The following is a 23482-nucleotide window of genomic DNA, read 5'->3' on the forward strand; positions in this document are numbered from 1 at the left end:
CTTATTCTCCTTTTTCATTCCGCAAAAAACATGCATAGATATATGTAAAAAATTGTGATGATAAAATTACACTGAATTGAAAATAATGTGTTGTTATTAAACATCTCAAGTTTAATTTATTAAATGTTTGATCATATTTTAATAAATCTGTGTTATCTGTTAAAATCCTAGAAATCTGTAATCTGTGAATACAGAATCTTGGTTTTTCTCTAAAAAATCGTCTGAACCTTTTTGACAGTTCAGTGGTACTGTTTACAAGCACATAGTCGTTTTCTTGAAAAAAAAAATATTTTAAAATTTCTGAATTTTAACTTGAAAATTGTCGAAGAAATGATGTTGATGAAAGGATGTTGCTCGTGGACATGGTAAAAGTGTGGTTTACATCTCACTGCAGTCTCAAAAATGATTGAGAAAATCTACCCAAGAAACAATCGACTAAGGGCCCACGTATTAATTATGTCACGCTAAATCGAGGAGAAATTTACCCCCCTATCGTGACGTTTTTCCTATACCTAATGCATTGCTTGACACAAAATCTTAGACCCCCTCCTCCCTAGAACGTGACATAATATATGCATCAACCCTAAGCCCACCGTAACAGTACCACTGAACTGTCATCAGATTGAGGTTAACCCCGACGGTGCAAAACCTTATTACATTTTTCCATTGAATGCTACACTCTAAAAAATCCTCACGTCCGATTTACGTGAAATATCACGTAACTTATCTGCATTTAGAAAATCGCAAATGTTACGTGACGTTAGTAAATTTAACCTGCATTACACGCCATGTCAACTAAAAATTTTGGTGAAATCGACCGTATATTCACGTAAACAGACTTAGTGTATTTGTGTTTGTGTGTTTGGGACTTCGATATTTCCGCGAAACGAGATTTACGTGATTTTCAGGTACGAAAAAAAAGTCAATATGGCGTTACCAAGCGTGGTGGAAGAACACCTCAAAAATTCAAAATTTCCCGGCACCTAGCTACAAATATTGGACGGTAATTTGATTACATTAATTTATTTATGATTATATGTAGTCTTTTTCTAGTATTATAATTTCAGACGGTGGCATCAGCATTTTGAGTCTGCAAACAGTTATTAATATTTTGACAGAAATAAAAAATCTCATAAACATTTCTACCTACCATGTAGTCAATAATTTGCAATTTTATGAGTAGATATGAGTATCAATTTAAACACGTGGAATTTATATCTGCCCGATGAAATTGCATAATATTGACTGCTTCTACATATAAGTTCCATTTTTCTTATTCAAAATTCACGTACAAATTACCTGAAAAGCATTTTAAACTAAACGGAATATCACGTAAAAGTTACTAGTTTTCCAGTAGTTTTAACCCCGATTTCACCTAAGCAGTACGTGGAAATCATGTCTTATTTACCTGAGTAATTACGTAGATAATCGAAGCAGAATTTTGATGGGCTACGTGCAATTCCGGTAAAAGTTACGTAAAAAATAGGGTGGACGAAAACCACCTATGTTTTCACGTAAATCGGACGTGACGATTTTCCAGAGTGTAGCAGAGTTGTCAGTACACTGAAAAAAGCTTTCACTTAGTGGCTATAACAAAAATAATGATTGTTATCTGAATATCACATAGCATAACAAATTCTATATGAGAAATCAAATAGATTTCATTGAACACATAACGTTCATGTGATTTAGCGGTGCATTTTCCAATTATAGGATCATATGAAAGTTATGTGAAATTCACATGGATATTTTCCACTGATTATGTGATTTATTTTATGAGTGTATGTTTGCAACCTTTCGTTGTTCAATTGAGCAAGATACTCCGGGTAGCACCGGGCCGAAATACGCTGGAATAACTTCTGAGTGAGTTTCCAGTGCTCCAGACGGCTGTCCGGCGTGTTGACATGGCTTGGCTCCGGAACGGCTTGTAGGTTTGAGCTTACTTGGAAAGTTCCAAGCGTTAGAACCTCAAGGTCAGTGGGATCGGATAGAATCGGAGTCAACGGCCTTGAACTGCGGCCCATCTCGATCGATGTTAACAGCTTTATTATGTCCTGTAGAGAGTAGCTAAAGACGTCTGTCTTTGGTAGTGGTTAGAGAAGAACTAATTTTATTTAAGAGGTTTACAACTAAGTATAAATGTCAAGGCTTGCTTCGATTGCTAACAGCTTCGCTTCAACACTCCTCCTCAAGCTGCAGAGATTCCCATCATCGTACGGCTCTCTTCAAACTTCGTCCTCTGCAATGGTTTGGTTAATCCATCAGCGATCTGCTCCAACTTGCCAACGTAAACCAGTTTCACCACACCACGATCTAAAGCGTCTCTGATGTAGTGATGGCGTATGTCGATATGCTTCGTGCGAGGATTATAACCACCACTCTTGGCGATTGCAATACAGCTTTGGTTGTCGCAGCGGATTTCCATTTCTCCTTCTTCGTTGAATAGCGCAGAAAGTCCTCGCCACCAGTACGCTTCCTGTACTGCAGCCGAAACGGACATACATTCCGCCTCACACGTCGATAGCGCCACCGTAGGTTGCTTCTTGCATGACCACGAAATAGCGCCGCCTTGAGCCATGAAAACGTTGCCGCTGGTTGACTTACGTTCGTCCGGATCGGATCCCCAATCCGCGTCGCAGTAGCCGACTGTGCTTGAATCGGCATGCTTGTTGTAGACCAACTTCAAGTTTGAGGTTCCACGTAAGTAACGCAGAACATGCTTCACCGCATTCCAGTGCTTGATACCTGCATTATTGTTGAACCTGCTGAGGGTATTCACGGCGAACAGTATGTCCGGTCGAGTGCTTTGCGCCAAATACATAAGACACCCGGCAGCTTCCTGATACGGAACATCGGAACATGTTCCTCGTCATCCTTCGGGTTAGCATCCTTGGAAAGTTTCTCGCTAGTGTTCATCGGTACCTTCACTGGTTTGCACCGATCCGTGTTGAACCGCTTCAAAATCGATGTAGGCTTCTTGATCCAACGTTATCCTGTCAGTTGTTCTGCCGATCCGGATCCCAAGACAGTGTTTCGTAGGTCCCAGATCTTTCATCCGGAAAGTGTTGCTTAGCTGTTGCTTCAGCATATTTTTCCATGTCTCGTCGTTGCTGAATATCATTAAATCGTCTACATAAATAGCAACAATAAGAATTTTGCCATTTATACTGCAGACATAGACGCAAGGATCGTATTGCGTTGATGCCAAGCCAAATCGCTGCAGAGCCGCATCCAGTTTATGGTTCCAAACTCGGCTGGACTGCTTCAAGCCGTACAACGCCTTGTTCAGCTTGCACACCTCGGTCTTCCTTCTTCCGTCAACGAAGCATGGGGGCTGTTCCATGTAAATTTCCGGCATTCGAGGACAAAGGACTTTCTCGGCAGATCGATTTGCTCCACAAACTCATCAAGTCGGATCTGGATTCGTGTGGATCAATGGAAGAATACGTGAACCAGGTAATTTCGACAGCGCACCAGCTGAACGGCATCGGATTCAAGCTTCCGGATCTCTGGATTGGCATGATTTTGTTGGCTGGCCTCCCGGACGATTACCGACCCATGATTATGGTCTTGGAAAACTCTGGAGTTGCCATAACCGGCTATTTTGTCAAGAGCAACCGTTGCTAGGCAGCAAGAAAAACAACCAGGCCTTCGCAACCAACAAACGGCATGAAAAAACCTCGACGCAAATGATGCAGCCTACTTCATCCAAGGGCCCGAAATGCAGAAAATGTGCTCGGTATGGACACATCGCCAGGGACTGCAAGGATTCATGCAAGGGTGAAACATTTTGCACGGTTCTATCTACGTTTGGCAAGAAGGATGCGAACGACTGGATTTTCGATTCTGCGGCGTATGCACATATGACGAGCAATCGAGAGCTCCTGACAAATCTGGATCAAGCAGACGGTAAGGTTGTTGCAGCTAACGGTGGCATGATGGATATCGTTGCCTGCGGAACGGCAAATCTTCGACCGGTGTGCAGGGATGCTCAAGACAACGTTGCAGTGAATGACGTGCAGCTTATTCCTGGGTTGACGGCGAATCTTCTCTCGGTCAGCAGAATCGTGCAGAAGGGGTATTCCGTAACTTTCAACAACGATGGCTGCAAAGTGCACAACGAAAACGACGAGCTGGTGGCAACCGGGAGCCACTCCAACAATCAATTAAGGCTGGACCAGGCGGCGAATAACACACAGGTTTTGTGCTGCTGGAAGTCTCGATCTCTGGCACAAACACCTGGGCCCATAACCTGTAGAGAGTAGCTAAAGACGTCTGTCTTTGGTTAGAGAAGAACTAATTTTATTTAAGACGTTTACAATTAAGTATAAATGTCAATGCTTGCTTCGATTACTAACAGCTTCGATTACTAACATGTCCTCTTGAGGCATGCTAATGTGGTTGATTTCAGAGATGATGTGAACTGGACAACACGTCAACTTACTTTGCTTGATAGTACCGGTTTCAACCTTGTTTTTGATAGCGAATTCGTTTATTATCGGGGTTGGAACCAGTTCCAACCCAGTGCGAAACCGAACTTTTTGCCAGTGCGAACCTCAACCTGAGCTGGGTTTTAAAAACAAACGATCAAACTGACGTTTGTCAGAAAACAAGCAGACCCAATCTTGATACCCGATCCAGGTTGGAACTGAATAATAAACAAATTCGCTATAACATTCAATCGTAATCAGGTTGCTATGTGTATACGATATTGAGCAACGCGAGCTAGGGGCTGATAAGCCAGTATTTTTCTGTTGTCTTCTATTTTTCACCCACACACTTACGATCAACGCGAAACAGACGCAAGGTTCGTATGTGTTGTTCAAGTTTGTTATGGGCCTCCAAAAATGGGCAAAATTAACTCCGCTTTTACTCATGATCGACAGCCGCCTTACCCCCAGGAATATTCTTATCGGTTGTTAAGGGCGCTCATACCATCCCGAATGGTGCTCATTTGACCCCATCGGTTTTATTCCGGTTACAAAGCGAACATTTTTATTAAATCTTCTTTCATAATATTCCAAAGTTTACTTTTAATATTAAATTTGTATTCATGATGTGAATAGAGCTTGAAACTATCCATTTGGTTAAAGAATTTTCCACTGAATTTGTTATCATTAGCATGGGCGTAGCCAGGATTCAAATTAGGGGGGGGGGGCAAAAAAAACTATATTTGGAGAATTATGTCAGACCCCGATTAGCTGAACGCCATTATATCAAATACTATTATACCGGACGGACTACTAAGTCAATCATCATTTAATCGAAGCTGAATTTTCCCAAGCAGAAAGTGAAAATTATTTTAAAAAAGTACAAGGGTCTATTGCTAGGGGCACGAACGGAAGCTTGACGTAGGACCGCTAGTGGACGGAACAAATATGTTGATCATTTAGTTCTTTTAATTGATTGATAATCCGTAACTCTTTCCGTTTTTTAATTGGGGATCGTGGGAAAATTAAAAAAAAAATCTCGAATTTGGAAGAACATGGTTTACAAATTCGTTCTATTTTTGCAGCTTAAGTGCGGGTACAAATCGATAGAACTGTTTCACCACGGCGTAGGTATATGAGCAAATCAGTCTTCGTTCTATTTTTGCCAGCGGTGGTAGTGGGGCCGATAACCCATCACCATCCCTCTTCAATGTAGGAGCTTAGCAAAAATAGATGACGACCGATTCGTACCTTCTCAATGTTCCTTGCTCGCTTTCTCTTTCTATATACAATTTTCATACTGCCGTACTCTAACGGAACTATCAATTCTAGACTTTCATCTCCTCATCTATCGTATAAAAATGACCACTTTAGTCTGTTATTTGAAATTAGCATCTCAACTATGAATTAAACCTACCTTTTTTGTTGCAGAACTGAACCAATGACCAGTTTGAAGGTTGAAAATTCATAATTCACATTGCAATTTCTGAAGTTAAAATATTGGAAACAACTTAAATGACTATCACTTATTTTTACCTTGATTTACCTTAATTTGGATTTCATAAGATTTGTCACCACAATGAACAATTAAAACTAGAAATAATTAAAAAAAATATTTTTATTTCCGAGTTTTGGCGGTCTTGAAAAGAAACATTTTACTATTTTAGGGAATTGTTGATATATTTGATAGTGATAAAATATTATATTATTAGTACAATATAACGCTTCGTAAAATATACTTATTTCAGAATCATTCTTCTCTTATCTTCAGAGAATCTCTCCAGCGCTAGTTCCTCAAATTTTGAACGATCTTTTTTTATCATCTGACGATGAACACTCAGCAAGCAAAGAGCATTCAAACGCTGTTCAGCCATTGTGGACCTCAGCCAGGTTTTCACCCGACGCAATGTGCTGAACGAACGTTCGATGGTGCATGTTGTGCATGGTTGGGCGAGTGCAATTTTGATTGCTTTCGCAGTGGCAGGGAAGAATGGATGGGCTTCAGCAAGAAGATCTATAAGATCAAGCTCTTCGATGTTTTTGCCTTCTGAGTTCATGCTGATGTAATGCTGGTACCACAACTCCGCCTCTCCAGAAAAATGTTCAATATCATAAAAATTTACGAAAGACTTGGTTTCGCGCTCGAAGTCCTCAAATGTCAGTTTCAACATGTTTGCAGGATGCAACAGCGATAATGAATAAGCAGGAGTATTATCTTCACCGAACCGTGTTTCCAACGACATAATAAGGGAATCGAGGTAAGGAATCATCAATGCTCGGTTCCAATATTCCTTATCTGAGGATGCAGGTGGGTTTGCCCTGTGTTTTTGTCGCTGCGTGGTTCTTGGTTGAGTCATTTGAATATTTGCTTTCTCAGCTGTAAGACACGCTTCTGCCAAAAGTTTTTCGGTCACATTATCGGATTTTTCACGATGGCTTCTAATAATGCAGATAATATTCTGTACGTGTCTTTTGCATTTCAGCATATCCACTGATTTTGACTGCATATTATTTACTACTGGCTCAATCAATGCAGAGTATTTTGCAATCACCTTCAAACAAAACACGAATTCTGGTCTTGCAACAGCGCTATAAAGCTGATAAGCGGTTTTGCGAGTAGCGCTGTTGCCTTCCTGTGAAAGCTTTTCAAGAGCTTCAATTATGGCATCGATATGCAGGTTAAAAGCTGAAATGCTTTTGTATTTCTGAGACCAGCGAGTCTCACAGAGGCTGGGAATGTTCGGAATGTATTTCCTGCGAATCGTGGATTCCTTAAAAAAATTGATGATATCCTTCACCGTGTCTACTGTGTTCCGAACTTGCGACACTTGGTTCAAGTCATTGACCACAAGATTAAGCTTATGACTGGCACAGTGCACGAATATAGCTTTCGGAAATTGTTCTCTCAAACGTTTTTGTACGCCATTGTCTTTCCCAGCCATCGTTGAACACCCGTCATAACCCTGGCCCACACATTTCTCAGGGTCCAGACCAGTGCTTTCGAGGAATTTGGCAATACTGGTAGCAATCGTATGAGCGTCCATTGCATCTAGCTCAACGAATCCCAAAAATTCTTCACGGATTTCATTTTTTTTCATATCAAAAAAACGAACACCAACCGACAACTGCTCTTTCCCAGAAATATCGCAAGATTCGTCAGCCAGAATGCTGTATGCCGCAGCCTGTTGTACGTCTCCGATTAGCTCATCACGGACGACGTCACCACAGATGGAAATGAGCTGGTTTTGGATGTGTGGCGAGAGATGAGTAACGTTTTTCTTTGCATGAGAAAGATGATCATCCAGATCCGCGTCTCCTGATTCTGCTCTGAACTGAATCAGGTCTTCAAAAATTCCGGTATGGGTTTCTTTACCACGGAATGGCAAATCGTGAGTCCCACAAAATATAACGGTTGAAATAATAGATTTTATAATTTTCCTGTTTTCCTCCACGGATTTCTGGTGAGCCGAGATCAGTTGAACGTTAACAGGAATATTTTCCATCAAATTTTTGGCAGCCATAGATGCTGACTTGTGCCATTGAGACTGCATATGGTTCTTGCAAGATTCATGCATATGTTTGTATTTTGTGAATGGACGAACAATGAAGGCTCCCAAAACACCCTGGATCACAGTTGGTGGGAAGACCACGCAGAAAAGACACAGTGCTCCTTTAACTTCCTTTGAATAGACCAGCCATGGAGCGAACGTTTTAAGCCAACTAATCAAAAACTTCCGTTGGGGATCAATTGAATCCCCAGAGAAGTTATAACTTGCTGGAGGTACCCAATGGCGTTTCAATAACTCAATTTTTTCAGTCATCGTCATCGTAGCAGCATTTCCCATCCACATGCCCACATCACGTGGTGCTGATTGGTGTTGGGAACTCCCCACTGACACGGGTATCACATCAAGCTCCTTAACAACTTCGAAAGACATCGAAGACGATGTCGATTGAGGCTCATCTTCGATTGCGGAAATTTTATCACGTTTTCGTTTCGAGGCAACTGCATAGTAAACATTTTGATTAAGTCATTTAATCCGTAAAGGTCGAACCTCGCATCTTCAGAACACTAGATCTCGATGCTGTTTCATTGGAGAATTTCAAAATCAAGGCGAACATTTGTATCGAAAAAGATCCCTTCAATCCAATTTGGTTCCGCATTTCATTATAACTATTCAACTAAAAATCAAAGCCAATAGGATTATGTTGAAGCTATGCTTGAGGCCATGTTCTGGATCACGAACTTTGGAAATTGGTTATCACGGACTGCACAAAATTACTAAATTTTGGGCCCCCGATTGCGGACTACGACTCCATTACTCTCATGAATCTAAACTTGATTGTGCAACACTATGCACAAGTTTGTTGAAAAGTTCCCAAACTTAAAAAAAAATGTGAAATTCGGAATGAAATTGTGTTCGGGATAATCACGTTTTCATATGAAGATAAAGTTTAAAATTTTCTAATGTAGAGCTGGGAAAACTTTGAAATTTTAATATAATATAAGAACAGCTTCCAAAATAGTCGCATGACGTCCTAATGATTTATGTTGGCAATATTTTAACAGGATGATCACTTCTCATGAAGTAATTTCTATTCTTCTTCTAAAAAAAATCTGTTTTATCCAAACTGGTGCACATGACCGCTAAATATAGCTGTTTAAATTATCGTTTTGTTGATTTTCATGGCAATGTCTAATAAATTATTGTTATCTCGCTTAAGCGTGGAGAAAATATGCTAAAAGCATGTTAATTATAACACAACAATATCATTAATATGTGTGCGAAATATTTATTTATTTATCGGTTAATTACACAGGAACAAACAAAAAATTAATTCAAAATGTAGATTTATCAATGATTTTATTAGTAATTTTTGTAAAACGAGCCTTCAAATAATCGTGCAATTATAAATGTTAACAAAAAAAAACTTGATGGTGGTCGATTGGCCCCTGATTTAAGATTCTTAGCTCTTCAAATTCACCAATCAGTCGCTTTTTTAACGTACTTTTCGTTCACGTACCCTCCAAGTTGAGAATCGAGGTGAACGCATGAATGGTCATCCTTATCGAACGAATGGCAGTTCTTTGGGTACGTATCTTTCAGAAAAAAAATGAACCTAACTAATGAACGAGAACCACTTCGAAGAAAATAAATAACAAACATAATCAGTCTACGAGAATGAACAAAATGACTCGGTGGTAGGTGCTGGAAAAGGTTGCTTCTCAGTTCTCTAACACTGACACAGTTTCCGCTCTTGTTCGCAGGAGCGTAAGCAACCGGTTTACTGCATTGCAAACAGAAAATCAAAGCAAACCGTTAGTTAAAATACTGAATGAATTTTATTCATTACAATGCGTTTCCCGCCTCTCCGATTTTATTTCATATTCTCTTTGCTCTATCAAGAAGTGTTTAACGCTTATTTTCGCTCTATGGATTTTTTGTTGTTCTATGTCATGCCTTGTTAAGCAAGGCGTTAGTTTTTCATAATCATCTCCAATAGGAATAGCATTTCGCGCGCTAAGTTTGGGTCATACGCTGAAGGTAGGATTTGGTTAATCAGTCCTGTTGAATATATTATGTCGATATATAAAAAAAACTCTATTTAAATGCAGATACGCTCCTAAGGCAAGATGATTTGAAAGGGATGTGGATTGAATTATCGATAGAGAGCATATAGCATATGTTTAATTAATGCATTGTTTTGAACATGGAAAGCCGATGTGTATATAAAAAAATAAACAAATACAACTACACTTTAAAGGGTCACTGTTTGTACATTTTAATTAGGATATGTAAATGTAAAAACTACAAAAACAACCTCAAAAAATTACTGAATAAATATATTTTTTGAAAGAGGTTTTTTCAGTGAAACACCTTATAAATCTTGGTTCTAATCAAAGATGCGAGGTCCGTTGTGATCATTTACGAATTAAAAAACAAGCAAAAGAAAATGCTTACCAACATCGTCGGATCCAGATGCCATATGCGAGCTTCCCACCAATCCTGGTACTATATCAAGCACCTTATCAGTGGACGATGTAGAAGATACTGCTGAATGGAACTCATTTCCTATTTCGGGAATGCTTTCGTTTTTTCGCTTCGAGCTAGCTGTAGCATAAAATTAAATAATTTTTTAATTTCTTATTACGCTGAAAATAACAGTCAGATACTGACAGCTGAAAAACTTCCGAATATCCATTTACGGTTTCTTTCACAACACTGCACAACTATTTTAATCCAGAAAAATCTGCTGATATTTGCGAGGCGTTCTTAACACCCGTTAATTAAACCGGTCAATTCGACCAAACAACAAGCACTTCTTTCACTACCAGCACTAACATGCTCGTCAATTAAATGGAACCGAACGATACCGACAATGTAGTGGTGCAAAGTTCATCGGTGAATTTTCTGTCAATGAACCGTCTTTTCATACAGCGAGTGATCCAAGGTGCTTTCTATCTGGTGACCCGGTTCGTATAAACGGTAATATAGGAAAATATGAATGAATGTATTTTCAGAAAATTAGATTAAATAAATGCACAGTTTTCTATGACGTAAATGGAAACGAAATGCTCACGAAATTCCATTACCATGCCATATAGTTCAAAATACACTTATAAATAGTATGTTATTAGCGGTTTTATTGTTTCTCAGCATGAGTAACATCAAATACCCTTCAATTCAGGATCAATGCTATGAAACATAAAACAGTGCCCATATTCGTGAATGTGAAACTAACAGGAAAAAAGAATTGCTTCGAAGCTTTGTTTTTGAACGAAAATAGTTAATTACAGATCTAATTGAGTAAAACATTTACGAAAATCAGGGTTGATTTCAATCTTTAGAGAATAAGACTGTAAGAAAAGAGCAGTTGATACATGGTCTATTATTCCAATTCAGGCTGACCATTAAACTATTTAAAAAATAAACATAAACATAAACACATTTATGAGTGTCCTTTAGATTTTTCATCGAAGCAGAGATCAAGGGTAACCTAAAAAATAAATAAAAGGGAAAAAATATATTCCAAAAAAATGCCACCGATTAGGGCATAGGCTACGCCTATGATCATTAGTGATGATTTTCTCAAGGGAACCAAACTGCCCCGTTTTCCCCTACATATTTCAGAACTGCCGAAAAAAATATCTCCGCATCACCCACGTTAATACCGATGATATCGATTATCGATATCGTCTGCGAAGCCAAGGAGATGGGATGTGGTTGCGTCCTAACCAGCAAATGATGACTGTACCTAGGACTGAACCATTTTCGTTACACCACATGGCAAGCACTATTCCCAGAGAGGTCGAGAAACAAAAGATTCAATTCGAAATAAAACGAAATAATCTGTTGATTGGATTTGGCCTTGAATGACCGCTTCCGGCATCATTGTTTAGGTTACTGGGAGGTCTAAATTATCACTTAAAGACGCGAAATATGTTGGAAGCTAAACATCTACATTTAATAAAAGTTCTTCGAAGCACTGAAGCTTTATTCAACAACCTTTTTTAAAAACCGTTGCACCTTTTCTCTCCTTAAATCAATTTTCTCACAAAACTATCTTTGTGTTTCGCTTTCAGATGAAAACTTGAGTCGCTTTCAGTTTATGTTAATCTTTAGTTTTGCCACCAAATTGTGTACCTGATTAGAGGAAAAAGCAACGACCACGACAACGTGTACTTAGCATGTAGTGTGAACCAGCCTTAACCCACCCCCTCCCCCCTTCATCCGGTCTCTAAACTGTTGTTCTGCTCTTACGCACGCATTCACACATCTGGCTGGCATTGGACGACCACCTTACCCGAACCCAGGTAACCTCGCTGGAACGGCGTCACAGCGAACGGGAACAGCGCCTACACATGCTGGTCGAAGCCCTCAGCAAGGGAGGTAAGTTGAATGGCGTTCACATTCGTGCTTTGGCTACGGCGGCAGCGGCCACCAGTGGCAACCCGAGCGCGATTGGCGACGAGGAAAACCATAACCTAGTGAATCCGCAACCGCAGTCGCACCAGCAGCAGAATGCCACCGTGGGAGGGAACTAGGTACGTGTGGGGGTTCCTAAGACTGTCAAACACGACACACCCTTCTAGATCTCAAGAAACCAAATTTTAGATTGTTCTTCTTAACCCCCGTAGCATTGTAGTGGATTATTACATTCAATTGAATCCTACTACTAGTAGTGTTTTATAGAGATTAAATGGTTCAATTTAAAGGTTACTCTGAACTAAATACGAATAGTCCCAACTACACACTATTTAATAAGAGTCAATTTTAGGTTAATTTTCAACCCTCACCGTTAGCTATAGTGATTTTGTTGTTGTTCGTTTAACTTTGTTCGTACTCATTCCAAATCATTTCCAAAGATAAGTTTCGGTAAACGGTGATTTTCGAAAGACTGCCTCGGAAAACGGAAACCATCGGTGAACAGAACAGAACGAGGGAATCAAATTCCCAGGAAGTCCAATTCAATCTATACTTTCAACAGAACTAAGTGTAACAACTCTCGGATAAAAGGTAAGGTAGTAAGATAACAGAGAAATAGCGTCCAGTGACGGGTGCCTGCATAAGGACCCTTCTTAGAAGACTATTAGTAGGTGTTTGTAGTGCCTCTTTCGAGGGAAAGCAGTGCTGGGAGGCGTTGGTTGGTGTTTTTAAGAAAAGTCCATTCAGTCCTTAGTTTCTAAGATTAGTTGTTAGGATTTAGCATTTATGAAGTAGATAACTAGTCGCCGTTAAGTCGGTTTAAGAAACGATACTCAATTGCAGCCGTTCCGTTTTAGATTCATTAGCATTCTCTTTACAGCAATGTGTCTACATCTTATATGAGCGAATGATTGACAATAGTTTCAAGACTTTAGATAATTGATTTAGTTTGCAGCAGTTTTCTGAAAAAAAAATAATTATTTCAACATGATTTAACGTCAAATACCTACGATTGGAAGTGGGAACATCTCACTTCCGGTGGCAATATCTAGTTTTGAGATAGCAATTTTATCGAATATAGTATTGAATGAAAAACTACCATCTGGGATTTTGATTATATCCGAACCATCCTTCAGGTCGATACTTGTTGTAAAATGTATGGGAATAGAGATGCGATGGTTCCACTGTAGTTTGAGCGACGCGTCTAAGGATGTCACTGATCTTGTGATCAACTCCGTTCAAACCTTCTTCTCGGATCAAATCTTGAAGGACGTTGGACCAGCAAAAGTAAGTAAGTTCTTCTGTCTGGAGTGTCAGGTTACTTACGCGATGTAGGAAACCGCTGACCGCCAGCTCTACTGGCTAGACAACGCTATTCCGCGAATTTCGCCAACATGTTGCAGTATAGGAGAAATGGCTCTAATGTTGGACTATGGATCTAAGATTGGGCCCATCGCTAAAAATTCGCTATTTATTAATTGTATCTAAATGAACGCGTCATTGAGACGGTACTCATGGCTATTTTTGGTCCCTATTGAAAATTTAGTCGCTGAATTTATGTATGGGCCCAAATTAGGGGCGTTTAGGCCGACATTACATCCATTTCCCCTACTACAATTTTATCTAAATTTATATTTTTCCCCTACACAAAAGTGGTTAATACCTACCTTTACGTACAATTCAATACAAATTATATACAATTTATTATTAGTTTAGAAATTGTCAAAACTGTGCGGAATTAGGTCTTAGGTGCGAAGAATTATGCATTATGAATTATCCCTGGGCTCCACGGCATGGTCCACCGGGAGATCCGGGACATCTGTAAAAGTCCTGATGAATGTGGGCGTCTTAGTGGAATACCTGTATAATGAGAGAGAGAAGGATTAGTATTTTCCATTTAATTCCACTACTTTATTTGCTTATCCTTGACAGATACGCGTATTTCGTCTACAATGTGCAGACTTCTTCAGTGTCTTGTACTAATAATACGAAGTCGAGTATTAGTACAAGACACTGAAGAAGTCTGCACATTGTAGACGAAATACGCGTATCTGTCAAGGATAAGCAAATAAAGTAGTGGAATTAAATGGAAAATACTAATCCTTCTCTCTCTCATTATATCTGTAAAAGTGTTAAATTTATAAAACTGATCCTAGAGCTCCATGAATTTTTCGAAATCGCTCATAGACGTCTCATCAGAATGAATTGGAAGATGTGACCGGAATATGATCCCAGGGCACCACGATATGGTCGACTGGGAGATCATGAACGTCTGTAAAAGTGGTAAATTCATGAAACTGATCCTGGAGCCCCGTTGTTTTTTTTTCTTAACCACTCATAGACGTCTTATCAAGAACAACATGTGAAAAGGGCATATAAGCTTTTTGTAAACAAACCTTATGCCCTTTTCTCGCCACCCATATGACACTAACGCAAAACGTAAACATCACCGGGTAGGGGAAACTTTTTCCTTCCCGATGATGTTGTTGGTTTGTGTGGTTGGCTCTCGGTTGGTGAGAAAAGGGCCTACAAAAGTTTGTTTATAAAAAAAAGCTTGTTATCAGAATGAATTATGTACAGTGTATCTCAAAATTGAGAGTACAGCTGTCCGTACATTTCAGAAAAACAGCTGTACGAGCACAACTTAAAAAAATAGATTTCTAAATTTTTGGCTACTGGCTCATCAACTATTTATTGGTTATCGGTATAGTACTGGGCTTAAATGGATTAGTGTGTAAGAAGTTAGAGCTATTTTAGAAACATTAGATTTCCTGAAAACACATTTTCTTGAAATACAATGAGGCAAACATATTGAAATTGTGCTCATCTGTAGTCATAATAAAGATTTTAAAAATTCCGCTAATTTTACTAAAATTACTCAAACTTCATACATACTCTGCCAATAAAGTCCAAAGCTATATTGATAAATCAATAAATAGTTGTTCAATCACTAGCCAAGATTTCAAAAATATATCTACTAACAGTCTTTCAAAAAATCGCCCATTGTACGCTCAATTTTGAGATACACTGTATATTGAAAGATCTTTTGAATCGCAAATTATGTTATGCTAACATCAGAAAAACTGTTGTTTATCCGTCAGGTATTGTAATAACTATGTTAATGATTGTCCGATCACGGACACTGGAGATGGTGTGGCAATCCTCGGGTCGGAGGATTCCAGCTGATTTGGCCAATTCCCCCTATGGAAATGCCAACAGGAACACACAGAAAAGCTCGACTAAAAATTCCAACTAACTCATAGCCCTGAAAAGGACTGTTTTGGCGTCGGCTTGTCCAAAAACCGATGGTTTATATTACTACTACTACTACTACTACTATATATGCATGCTGAACTATCTCGTAACGTCACCGAAACAGCACAACAACCCCCGACACATTGTCCCCTTTTTCTTGTTTTCGTTCGAACGGTATTTTCCATACAAAAAATTTTTTATTGGAAAATACGGTTCGAACGAAAACGAGAATATGGGTGATTAACTTTTTTAACTACTAAGTAAGTTGTTATAAATGTTGTGTATAATCAAAATACTCAATCTTTTGATTGGGATTTAAAAATATATAACTTTTGCTGTAGTTTTTTTTTCCCTCAGGTCATCATGTTTTCAAAAATCAAAATGTCATGATTACCTGAGATTTGTCAATGATGTAAATATGAACACGTCGTGCATTGAAGAATTACTATGGAAAAGTAATGCCACAAACGAAGTGACAGACGGAGCGGCTCGAAAACTTTGGTGACTAACCTGCTATTGCAATTTTTCAGTGTACCACATGGCAACACCACTACTACTGGATTGTACCACATGGCAACACTACTACTGAATTGAACTAGCATTTTCACCAAACGTACTAGAATGTTTTGGTTCTATCTCTTTCACTCTACTCAAAACTGAAATGCATAAAAAAATGACAAAATGATACGCACTCTTTGCACACTGTCAAAGAATCATTGTACACAAAATCAACTTTGTTCAAATCAAAACAAAAAAGCTAACCCATCTGGTGGATGATGGCACAGGCTTCCAAGAAAATTCTATTACAGTGAACCACATTATTTAAATGGATTTCTTCGCCAGTTAGTCGTCTGTCACTTCGTTTGTGGTAGTACCATAGAGGTAACTCTAAGACCAGAAGGTTCCGAAAAAAACGTTCTCAACTTTTTGGCTCAGCTCTGGTACTATCTTCGGTCCCAAGCTATTCGATGCACCCCTCGAAACATAGGAAAATCCACGAACCCCTCATTTTATCTGTCAAACTTTCATAGCGAATCAAAACAAACATAGTGTAGTACTAGAATTTTGACTTGAATGGGGTACGACCAACAATCAATACGAAACTAACGATTTTAAATTGGCTCACCACTTTAGTAGCCTATTGGTCCCAAGCAAACGATTAACGTACCCTATTCTAGTTGAAATTCTATTACTACACTATGTTTGTTTTGATTCGCTATGAAAGTTTGACAGATAACATCAGGAGTGTGTGGATTCATGCAGAACATGCAGGGGTGAGTGAAATAGCTTGGGACTGCTTGGGACCGTTGTTCTGGTACTGAGTGAGCCAAAAATAATAATGATTTTCTTCGGGACCCAGTGGTCTTAGAGTTACCTCTATGGTACGACCAACAATCAATACGAAACTAACAATTTTAAATTGGCTCAATACTTGACTAGCCTATTGGTCCCAAGCAAACGATTAACGTATCCCATTCTAGTTAGTCGAAATTCTAGTACTACGCAATGTTTGTTTTGATTCGCTATGAAAGTTTGACAGATAAAATGAGGGGTTATTGGTTTTTCCTATGTTTCAAGGGGTGAATCGATTAGCTTGGGACCGAAGAGAGTACCAGAGCTGAGCCAAAAAGTTGAGCACGTTATTTCGGGACCTTCTAGTCATAGAGTTACCTCTATGGTACGACCCCCTCGTCGTCCCGAAAGTCCCAGATTTACTCAAATTTTCTCCAAAAATACCTTTTTGTTTGATGAACTGATTCATATCCATGCAAATCGATTTTATCCGATATAATCGCGTTTAAATCTTTTTTATCGATCACTTCTCCAACATATCGGGTCACATCTCTAACTATCTCATGACAGATTACCATAGACTCTTTTGACGTTTAATCGTCTTTCTCTATCTATAGCACACAGGGAAGAATGGATGGTTTGTTTTCCCTCTTGCTCGCACTCTTTCAATTGAAATGGTGAAGCGCCGATTGGCAAATCAAAGTTGGCCCTCGTGGAGAATAGAAGAACTATGAAAGTGATGATGGTTTCAAAATTTTCCACATGAAGGTATACGAATGCAATCTTAAAATGCTTTTATTTTGAAAATGGAGCATTTTATTTAAATCTGGTTTCTGCTATAGTGGTAGAAAAGCTGAAATCTATGTATACACTTAAAAATCTGAAAAGAAATTATATTTTCTATATTATACGTCTATTGAGTAGTCCTTAAGTTTTCTACTAACGTAGCATTAACCAGATTTAAATAAAATGCTCCATTTGCAAAACAGAAGCATTTTAAGATTGTACTCGTATACCTCACCGTGTAAAATTTTGAAACCATCATCACTTTCATAGTTCTTCTATTCTCCACGAGTACCAACTTTGATTTGCCAATTAAACGGTTGAGCGCCGATTAAACGTCAAAAACCTTTATAACAACATAACAAACTCTCTACTGTTCTTTCATAAGGGCCAGTTTTGCAAACGTAAACAGTTACTTCTTCCGTGAATTTGTCGAGGATGAAAACTCGTCCAAGTAAACTTCCACGATTATTTTTTAGAGGGAGAGTCCCGTATCCGATCGAATTGGTGGCTTACATGAATAGACTTTGAATTAGGGAAATTTTACAAAAGAGGCTATTGTTTACGTTTGCGACATTGGCCCTTATGAACACTCAGTGCCAAACTGAGATATTGAGGAGGATTTTGTCACAGATCCCCTCATCGATCTGGGTAGTTCGAGATCACCGATCACTACCTGTATAACGGGTTCAGTCCGAATAGGTGCAACCGACGTCTGACTGCGCAGCAGCAGGTTTACGGTACTTGCACGGATCAGAATTATGCAATTGAGAACACGGAGGAGGGTTCATCCCGGCGCGGACGAGATGATATGATGGGAAGCCAAAGATTGTTCAGCTTTGATTGGGATTGACCCGGAGAAGTTCAAAGTTTAAGGGTCACGACACCGTCACTCAGTTCTTATTCTTCTTCCTTTTGAAATTTTGGAAAGAGGAAGACGAAGAGAAGGAGGATTGGAACGATGTGTTCCGGGTTGAAGCCTGAGGTGATTGCGATAGCAAACGAGTTTCCCGGTGAGGAGTGCCGGAGTTAGAGCAACCGTAACGGTTGTTGTCATTTGCGCGACTATTTTAACAGCGCACAGCGCTCTCATTTTAGTTTAGTCACTCTTCTCCACACCGGTCGCTGCTATCGCGGTTATCAATTTACTCGCCGTAGTCCGTACCGGTAGGGAACATTCTGACATTTCTACGAATAGCAACCTTTCTCCCGCGCTACTATCGCGCTGCTAAATTTGGTAACGCGCTTCTCACCGAGAAGCCGACTGCTATTTTAGTTACTCGTATGGCAACCCCCGATACGGTAGCTGCGCTATGATGAGGGCTGCTAAAATGAGTTTAGCAGCGTACCGTTACGGTTGCTCTTAGGCTTCTGTTGCTGATGGGTTGTCAACTGGGGAGTGGTTTAGGGGGATTCTGAGGTGTTTTCGCTCATATTCAGGCAGATTTACGCGACCGGAGTTTGCATGTGCGATCAATTCACTGCAGTATTTGAATAGGTCCGATTAAACTATCGGTAATGTTGTTTTATTTGTTTCCATTAGCCAAATATTTAAAATCACACAGCAGATGCACTTGACGCGATCAAGAAACTGACAGAAACATAAACACTCTAAAACTTATTAAAGTAAACGGATAGATAATTTTGGCTCATCCAAGATTATCGATGAATAGTGAATGAAATCGGATGATATCGGCAGGCGCATGTTACACTAGTTTACAGCATTTTTGAACTCGGTAAGGTGATGATCATTTCCAATGCAAAATCCTACGCTGAATTCAATGCCGTGGTCAGAAAAAATTAAAGTAGAGCCATTTTTGAGATATACAAAAATTTTGATTTTTTGAATTTTGGACAAAAGTACGATTACTAAAATGTCAATATCTTTGGAACTAGTGCACCAATTTTAAATCTTTTTTTTATGAAAGTGAAGCTAAATAAGTTTACTACCGTTCACTAGAAAATTATGTCTTAATTAAAAATTTAATGTTGAAATCATTTAAAAATTTACAGCATTTTTTTTTATTTTTCCAGCGAATTTTTCATAAAAATCTTGTTTTAATCAACATTTTTAATGGGATAAAAAGATTCAAAAAATCATTCCATAATTTATTCTTAAAGTCCATTAAAAACTGGAGAAAATTAGCCTTTAATGGATGAAATCGGTTGGAAATTGTCGAAGTTATGAAATTTTTTGTAAAATCATGGAAGTTGAATGTTCCAAGATTGGCCGTTGTCCCGCTCCTAGGTTCATGCACCACTTCCAGTAAGCCTTTCTGCGGACGTGTACGCATACGGTGCATTTCACTAACACTACCAGCTGTCACGCAAAATTAAATGGGATATTTTCAACAATATAATTTACGCTAGTGTTTGTGAGACCGCTCGGCGAGAACCTAACGCAACCAACTCAATTTGACAGCTTTCTTTCTTTAACATTGCTTAACGATGTATACAACAAAACGTGAATTCAAGTGTAAAAATGATCCTCAAAAGTTTTGTTACGCGTGTGGCAACTATATATTTACAAAATCGGTCAATTTCACTGCTTCGTTGCAAACTGCATACAGGCTTTATTTTAAAATTGATCCTGGAGACTTTGACAAACCGTGGATTCCAAAAGTATTATGAAGTTCGTGCAAAACGTGCTTGGCTAGGTGGATGTCAGGCGCAAGGTAAATTTATTTTTCGAATAACTTTCATATAAACAATTTATGTACAGCATGGTAGTGCTTTGTTCTTTCCTGATCGACATAATCTTACTTCATCTATTTTTGATAAGTGTTAATGTCTTACTTACTAACTCACTTATTTGTTATCTGTCAGTCACTATTTGTCCTTTGACATGCCCACCATATGGCGTCGACCGTTTTGTCATGCAACGGATTGTTATTTCTGCTTGACAAAAGTTAAGCAACAAGGACGTCACAAAACAGTTGAGTATCCACAAGTGGCTTCTATGCCAAAACCTGTTCCACATTCAAGTTCGGTCCCGTATCCTGTTTATCCAAAGCGGAAACGAGCGCCCTCTGTTGAATCGACCGTTACAAAAAGTGAGGAGGAATTCAAGGAGGAATGCGAGGAAGACTTCGAGGTGGAATTGGAAAAAAACCCAAAAATGTTTACTGAGAAATCCGAATTGCTGGCATCACGCTTGAAAGAACACAACATGCTGAGCAAGGAGGTCAAAATTTCTTGTCACAGGAATCGTCACAAGAAATTTGACAAATATTATTCTACAAAGGACAAGGCATGTTTTTGCCATGACGTAAACGGCTTGTTTGAAGAGTTTGGTGAGCCATATGATCCAACTGAATGGCGTTTATTCATCGATAGCAGCAAGTTGTGCTTGAAAGCCGTTTTACTGCATCAAGGGAATGAGAAACCTTCTATTCCATTAGCTCATGCCGTTAATATGAAGGAAACGTATGAATCTCTATTGCTCAATTTGATAAATTACAATCAACACAATTGGAAAATTTGTTCCGATCTTAAAGTGACTGGATTGCAACAGGGATACACAAAATATATTTGTTTTTTGTGTAAATGGGACAGAAAAATAAAAAATAAATGCTGTGAATTTTTAAATGACTTCAAAATTAAATTCCTAATTAAGACATAATATTCTAGTGAACGATAGCAAATTTATTTAGCTTCACTTTCATAAAAAAAAAAACAGATTTAAAATTGGTGCACTAGTTCCAAAGATATTGACATTTCAGTAATCGTACTTTTGTCAAAATTCAAAAAATCAAAATTTTTGTATATCTCAAAAATGGCTCTACTTTAATTTTTCTGACCACGGCATTGAATTCAGCGTAGGATTTTGCATTATAAACGTTGGTCAACCACTTAAGTTCACACTTTTTATGTTGTTTTGTAAACTAGTGTTATTATTCATTATAAATCGAATTTATCCAAACAATCTGAATTAGTATGCAAATTTTATTTAAATCTGCTTAATGAAATGTAGAATAAATTACTTTCGTCCCCCTCCCTTATTCAGACTCTCACGAGGCAATGAATGATGAGGCGGATGGCTGTTCATATTCATATGAAAATGACTCATTGAACCTGACTGTTTTGCGCACTGATCATGACGGATCTTTCTCCCACAAGATCTATTTGAATGCTTGAGGCTTGTGCCGTTTTTCTGGCACGATCTGATAGACACTCTGGGTCTCATCACCTTCTTTGCGGGTGTATGTGCTTGGCAATATCATCTTTTTGTATTGTCATGGTGATCAATTCCAAGAAGCGAACGTCGCCGATGGAGAAACGGAAATTTTCAGGATTCTCGGAATGATCGCCGAAATATTCTTCGATGGATTCTTATCCATTTCTTTCTTGACACGATGAACTTGGGCTCGCATTTCCTCCTGTATTGTGATGATGTCATCACGGAGAGCATACCTAGCGCGCCGTTTGCCGAAAGTTCGTCCAATCTTGCAATGTTCTTGATGTATGGAAGCACAACACCAATTTCATTTTGAATCCTTCCCTGAAATCATTCTATAAGAAATAAATATTTCTACAGATATGTAGAAACGATAGCGAAATAAAACTTACAATAAAATTAATTTTGAAAAAATCCAAAGCACACGATACTTCATGTTTTGACCTAAGAGGAAGAGGAGACAAATGACTTCTTACTCTTTTATCTCTATCTCTATCTTACGCACTTCAAATCGGCCAATCACGAGCTGGTTCGCGTTTGACAGAAAAGTGGTTCATTTTCGCCCCTGTATTGTCTCCTCTTCCTCTTAGGTTTTAACAAGCGTTTCGTTTGAAATTAGCTTTGCGGCTTCGCTCCTTCTAATGTTGTTGTGGAGAAAAAAACCTATGCGAAAAGTGAGAAAGTAAATGACAGTGATCTCGCTCACTGAGCAACGTGAGTTACTCGAGGTGTCTCAAAAGCAAATCTGGAATTGACCACTTTGTCAAGCAGTTTTGGCGTGACTTTCTACCAGCGATTTCACAAAACTGGACCAAATAATTTATATTTTGTTATGAAACGCACAAATGTTGGCTACTTTTCTCGAGGTTCTAGAAGAAAAAATCTCAAAATAATGTTTTATTTTGAAGTTCGAGTGGTAGTAAACGTCATTTTAAGTGCTCGAATAAAGTGGTTGATTGATCGTGATTGGGAGCTGTGTTGCCCCTTAGGAGTAACTAATACAAAAACATGGTCAAAATTATTCAGTGAAGTTTGCAGCAATGAATAAATAATCAAACGTAGTTTTTTTTTATAATTTTAGAGTAATTCTAAAATAATAAGCATTAAAGTCTATACATCTTGCAGTGTGTTGTTAATGCTAGTATAAAATTAATACATTATGTCATTGACCTGCCGTTGCTATCAAAAGAAGAAAGCGGTTGTCCTTAAGGCCCACGCAGATTAGATCCGGATAGAGTCGGTGTAAAGAGCCTGAATTTATAAAGAGACGACATCTTATCCATTTGACAGGTCTTCTGCTCGATTGGAATGACTTTTCGTATGACTTTGACAGATAGTCGATTGTTCCAATTTTGACATGTCGTCTCTTTATAAATTCAGGCTCTTTAAGTCGGTGTATAATGAGTCACGCCAAGAGAAAAACAGTTGAACTCGCATCATGGTTTTCGAAAGATTTCCTTTCTTTTCACTTGGCAACAGAGGACTGCTACATCAACTTCAAATGACTTCTAGCGAGCAAAAAATAGCGGCTGTTGCTAGGGGCAGATCACTTGAGGTGCATTTATTATATCAAAAAAATTAAATGCATTTTCTCAGTGCATTTTTTGCTGTGTGTA

The 23482-nt window shown here is 38.7% G+C and overlaps 1 protein-coding gene across 2 annotated transcripts in view; it reads left to right on the forward strand.

Moving 5' to 3' along the window:
* Nucleotides 1-13250, forward strand: part of LOC135710496 (centrosomal protein of 162 kDa-like) — a 94749-nt gene extending 81499 nt beyond the window's left edge. The window contains exon 6 of one of the 2 annotated variants that reach the window (XM_065233091.1): nt 12247-13250. In XM_065233091.1, the coding sequence (XP_065089163.1) occupies nt 12247-12477 (231 nt within the window). In that variant the 3' untranslated portion in view covers nt 12478-13250. The other variant, XM_065233092.1, reaches the window with a different exon arrangement.
* Nucleotides 13251-23482: the final 10232 nt, after the last annotated feature.

The sequence above is a fragment of the Ochlerotatus camptorhynchus genome, unplaced genomic scaffold, assembly GCF_037179485.1.
Source record: "Ochlerotatus camptorhynchus isolate MF236.1 unplaced genomic scaffold, CSIRO-AGI_Acam_v1.1 ptg000389l, whole genome shotgun sequence".
In the NCBI taxonomy this organism is placed as follows: Eukaryota; Metazoa; Arthropoda; class Insecta; order Diptera; family Culicidae; genus Ochlerotatus; species Ochlerotatus camptorhynchus.